The sequence below is a fragment of the Malus domestica genome, chromosome 10 (genome assembly GCF_042453785.1).
Source record: "Malus domestica chromosome 10, GDT2T_hap1".
In the NCBI taxonomy this organism is placed as follows: Eukaryota; Viridiplantae; Streptophyta; class Magnoliopsida; order Rosales; family Rosaceae; genus Malus; species Malus domestica.
In genome coordinates this window covers 24,067,639-24,073,374 of record NC_091670.1, presented here as the reverse complement: position 1 = coordinate 24,073,374, position 5,736 = coordinate 24,067,639, and the positions used below count along the sequence as shown (strand labels likewise).

General features: G+C 37.7%; 1 protein-coding gene and 1 pseudogene across 1 annotated transcript; both read right to left on the bottom strand.

Moving 5' to 3' along the window:
- Positions 1-472: 472 nt before the first annotated feature.
- Positions 473-3,351, bottom strand: LOC139188623 (putative disease resistance protein At4g11170; annotated as a pseudogene).
- A 39-nt stretch (positions 3,352-3,390) lies between these two features.
- Positions 3,391-4,886, bottom strand: LOC103404855 (disease resistance protein Roq1-like). Its single transcript, XM_029109207.2, has 3 exons — positions 4,822-4,886; positions 3,970-4,472; positions 3,391-3,874 (listed from the first exon to the last, which is right to left on the bottom strand). The coding sequence occupies exons 2-3, from the start codon at positions 4,047-4,049 to the stop codon at positions 3,391-3,393; spliced, it is 564 nt and encodes a 187-aa protein (XP_028965040.2). The 5' UTR covers positions 4,050-4,472; positions 4,822-4,886.
- Between the last annotated feature and the right edge of the window lie 850 nt (positions 4,887-5,736).

Below are 5,736 nucleotides of genomic sequence, written 5' to 3'. Positions count from 1 at the left end.
AATGAAAAACCACATTTGTACACTAAAAAATCAATCATGGTACTATTCATTTTACCCTTTATTTTGTCCTTATCGTTAAAATTCAAAGTTTTCAAGTCATTTTCATTATTTTTTCCTTAAATTAAATTCTATCAGTCTTAGGTCCACATACACTAAAAAATCAATCCTGGTACTATTCATTTTACCCTTTATTTTGTCCTTATCGTTAAAATTCAAAGTTTTCAAGCCATTTTCATTATTTTTTCCTTAAATTAAATTCTATCAGTCTTAGGTCCACATCTATAATTTATGCGCATATTTTAGTTGTCCTCATCTTTTTTAAGTCATTTCTTTGTCTCGACTAGGTTATAAAAAATCGATAATATCGGCAATATTTCGCCGATATTATCGTTTTTTTCGGAGTCCGATATTTACACACACATCCAATAGGTTTTCGTCAAAAAATCGAGATAATATCGCGATATTAGCGATATTATCGCGACATTGCTTGAAAGTCGACGCCGACGCCGACGGAGGAGAGGTAGAGGTCGCGGGACTCACTATTCGAACCAAACAATTCACCAGCCCTATAATTCATCGCTAAACCCAAAACCCCCAACTTTTCCAATCCAATCAAGTTGAGCCACGAAGTCGGATCCGCCAGAGTCCCCTAGCAGACCAATCTCTCAACCTGCTTCACATTCACCCCTGCAATCCTCGCTTCTCTGAAGGGTTTCAAGCACTTCTCCTTCGCGAACCCGCCGCACTTCTCTTTCGCCGCCGTCAAACACCCCTCCATTTCTCTCTCCTCGCATTGTTCCCTCTGCTTCAAGTCATTCAAGTCTGTGACTTTCTGGCCAATCAGAGCTCGCCACCACGGGGGCTTACACTTTTCCGATGCACTAATGGCTCACGCAATCCTGGCACCGGCCTCACACTACTCGACGATCTTGGACTCGCAGGCTCTGTACGCGTTTGCCCAAGCTTTTAGGTCGTGAAACACCAGGACGTAGAGGTCGCGGGGGAGGTAGAGGTCGCGGGATGAGCAGAGGGAGACGCGGACGAGGAGGATCGCGCCGATGGATCGAGAGATGATGTGTGTGTGTGTGTGTGGGAGAACTGGAGAAGGGAGAAGGGAAGGGAGAAGACTCAGAAGAGAGATGGAAGGATCGAGAGACTGAGCTCAGTCTCTGTGTGCGTGTGTGGTGTGGGGGGTCTCGAATTTCGATCTCTGTGTGTGTGGTGGCGTGTGAGAAAAAAAAGAATCCAATGATCCAAATAATTCAAAACCTGTCTTTAGCTCTCTGATCCAATGATCCAAATATTGTACTAAAGTATAAAGTGAAAAATATTGTACTAAAGTGTAAAATATTGTACTAATTCATTATATATAAATGATTATGGTGTGTTTAGACTTCTTTCATTAATTACTACATATTTTCTACACTCACAATGTTTGTCAGCTCACTATATAATCAACTTGATAATGTTAAATCCATCATGCAATGCATTTCTTTCCAATTTTTTGTGATAAACTAATAGATAATTGACTAAATAAACATCCTACAAAGTTTCAATAAAAATTTCCAAGTTTTTCTTACAATTTCCGTGGTTTCCATGTAATTTTTATCGATATCGATATTATCCCGATATTTCCATCGATATTTCCGTGTTTTCGGACTACCGATATTTCCGATATTACCGATATTTTCTTCCTTGGTCTCGACTAATTGGGCTTTGTTTGGAAGACGGTCCAAAATTACCTTGAACTTTGCCAGGGTCTAGTCGCATAGGATGACAAATGTTGCAAGTGGCAGAAAATCCTAATGTTTTACCGAACGAATTTGTAAAAAAAATTGTGGAAGCTAGGTAACAACTGAAATCGTCATGAACGAATTTGGAGGTAGGACCACAAAAATATCACCCATGGAAAAAGAGAGAAGAAAAAGGAGGATTGATTCCATGATCTAACAGGGGGAATTGTTTAGAACGAAAAATAAATGAGGGAGGAAACGGACTGGGGTTTAAGGTGATTATATTGCTATAACTAATTCTACAATTAAGTGGTTAGTTAAACCACAAATAATCCCATAATTAAAATAATTTGTGCATTTACTACAATTTATAAACATAAGGGGTAAATGTGGTACAAAATATAAATAAGCTTACGTGGAATCTTTTTTTTTTTTTTTTGAAAGAGAACAAGCTGCATTTGATTAAACAACACTAGGATAAAGGCCCTTTGGCTGGCGACTGGAGCTGCGCTCCCAGTCCTCTTTATCCAGCCTTAGGCCTAATGGAATCTCACTTATTGGACCTATTTCATGAAGTGGACTAATTTTACTAATGGCTAACAAAATTGAATCTATATGAAGTTATCCTTTTTGGTGATGTTGAGGAATCTGATCTCTACCCTCCCTCCTTATTTACATATGGGTAATGCTAGGGAGATACATATGTTGAAGACCTTCAGGAAGGTACAATTTGCTGCACTTATTGTCCAAGCTAGAAGAATTATAGACCTCCAGCACTCTCAGATTATACATCTTTTTGAAGGCTGCGGGATTCAAGTGTAGCTCTTTAATCTTAGACATATTAAAGAATATGCATTCAACTGTTGCAGTTCCCTGACAAACAAAAGACCAGAAGTATAAACGAGGATGCAGTAGACAACAAAATATTCTGATTTTTTTTTTAATCATAAATGAGTTACTTCTTGGTGTCTTTCATAGAATTCAAGATTTTTTTTTCTTTTTTTTTTTATAGAAAAAGAAAATGAATGCATTTGGCTCTTACTGTATTATTCTTCAATACATGAGAGACATCCTCCTCAATGAATAACCTACTGCGTTTTCCGGGCTCCTCAATACATTTCTCACGAACCATTTCCAGTCCCATTTCTTGTAGTAAATCATGCATTTCTAGGAAGTTCATCTCTGAAATTGAAATGAGAGACTTATCAATGAGAACTTTAATACCTCCTGCAAAAAAACCACGAATATCTAACATTTCTTTTGCAAGACGTGTATCCATCCCTTTGTAAAAACATGCTATATCAAGAAATATCTCCTTTGCATTTTTTTCTAATCCATCGTAACTTAGTCTCAACACATTAAGAATTTTACGGTTGGGAAACTTTTTCAACTCGTTCAATTGATCTTCCCAGTCTTGTTTGCTCTCGCAGTGAAGGAATAAGGAGCCCAAAATTATAAGAGCTAGTGGTATGCCTCCGGCATAATCTACAACCATTCTTGACAACTCTGTATAATATGACCCCATAGAGTCATTTTTGAAAGCGTGCAAATGAAAGAGCTGAAGAGCTTCATCACACCTTAATCCCTCAACCTTGAATATCTTGTCAGCATCAGCCATTTTGTTAAGTAGTCGTCTGTCTCTAGTTGTTATAATGATTCAACTTCCGCATCCAAACTGAATATCATCACCAACTAGAAGTTCCAATTGGCTAGAATCATTCACATCGTCAAGAACAATGAGTACCTTTGTACGGCTGAGCCTTTCTCGAACAAAACTTCGTCCTATGGATGGAGTGTCAATATTTAGATCTTTTTCGTTTAGTATCTCACGAAGAAGTACATTCCGCAAGTGCTTTAGTCCATGTCTTTCTGACTCCTCCCTCACATTTGGAAGAAAACATGAAGCCTCAAATTTAGAAGTGAGTCGGTGAAAAACACCTTCAGCAAGGGTGGTCTTGCCAATACCACCCATTCCCCAAATACCCACAGTGCTAACATCTGGTGAATCAATGCATAATAATGATTCAATTTGCTCAATTTGGATTTCAATTCCGACCAGGCCCTTTAAGTTGCTTGACGATTTGTGATTCAATTTACTCAAAACATCTCGGGCAACTTTCTCAACAAAATCGGCCTCTGTCCTGGAAAATATGATTGTGCAGCACAAACAGTATGCATTTAGTATGCCTTAACAATTATTGTAGTAGAAATTGATACAAGTTAGATAGTTAGTTACCCTGTTTTGTTTGAGGCATCAAACCCAGAGATATCGGCTGCATCCGTCAAAGCAGCCCTCCACTTGAGCACCTTGTCCATACTGTCCTTGAAACGTTATTCAAGTTGAGCAAATGCATCTCCATAACTCCCCTGCTGTTTTCGTACATGGGATGGATCTATGCCGTAAAAAATGGGTACGACAATCTGTCCGTATCTATCCTTGCATTCTAGTATATGCGCAAGTTCCTCCAAACACCATGTGGAAGAAGCATAGTTTTTCGAGAAAATGACGACCGAAAGCTTTGATTTTTCAATTGCTTCTATAAGGTTAGGTGCAATTTTATCCCCACTCTCAAGCTTGTAATCAATGTAGGTCTCAATTTTCTTCCGAACTAAAGCGGAATAGAGATGGCTGGTGAAAGTATCGCGGGTGTCAACACCTCTGAAACTAAGAAACACATAATATTTTTCTTGACAGACGGTATCCGAAGCAGAAGAAGAATCAGCCATATCATTCATAAACTGCAAACCCACAAGTCAAAGCATCATACTTTCACCATAACCAAGCTCATTTTTTGCCAAATTCATACATAATACATATTGATTTTACCATTTTTTCTTTTCAATAACCGAAATAAATTACAACGAAGATCCTCTCCGGATCTTAAACCAGAAATTTACCATCTTTTTTACTATATTAAAGATACAACAAGAGATTGTGTTGTCATAGAGAACTGTCGGAGCGTAAATAAAAAGTTCAAAATTGCAGAGAGATTAAATGCTAAGTAAGAGACAAATGTAATTAAGGAAGGATGAACTGCACCTCAGCCTCAGGAAATTATTAAGAAGTTGAAAGTTGCAGAGGGATTACCTTAATTTCCACTTTCCGGGAAGAGGAAATGTATGCAGAGATTTGACCAAACTTGGAACCAAATGTCTTGTATGGCTTGCTCACTAGGGCTGGGTAAGTTTAATTTACTTCTCGTCAAAACCAAACCCCCCATTATTAAATTATATTATTTAGTTAGTTTTCATTGTTGTTAGTCTTTTAATTCAATTTCCGTCCATTTCAGTTCCTAGTGTCTAATTTGATTGTTTTCATTATTTTGAGTCATTCTAAGTGTGTTTCGAGTTATTAGAGTTTTTAGCCTAATTTTGTGTCATTGAGTCTTGTTTAATATTTTTAAATTAATTTAGAATAGATTAGCAATCCCTCCTAATCCCCGGCCTAGAACGATACCCTACTTACATCTATACTACAATTGTCAAAAAGAGGGTTTAATTTGTGTGTCAAGTAATTTTCGCATCAAATTTTGGCGCCGTTGCCGAGGATTAGCAACTTTGCTAATCCCTTTATTTTTGTTTTTGTTTATGTTTATATTGGTGTTTGTGTATTTTACTTTTGATATTTGATTTATTTTTTTCTTTGATTTTAGGTACAAATGGAGCAAGACATGGATTTTGCTAGCATTCAAGCTCAACTGGCAAATCTTACTTCTACATTGTCACAATATGCCGAAAGGACCACAATGCAAAGTGCCCCTACATTTGATGTGCCATATGGGCAAGGTTATCAAAGTCCTCAATTTTCTGCAAATGAAGATGTTTGGGGATATCAAGGCTATAACCAATCAAGGGGCAACATGTTTACCAACGCTTGCAATTCAGATTGGAGAGGTCATTCAAATTATATGTGGGGGGAACCTCAACAATTCCAACAAGATGGATATTGGCAGCAAGAGGAGGAGTTCTATTCAAAACCTATGCAATATGCTCAATCAAACTC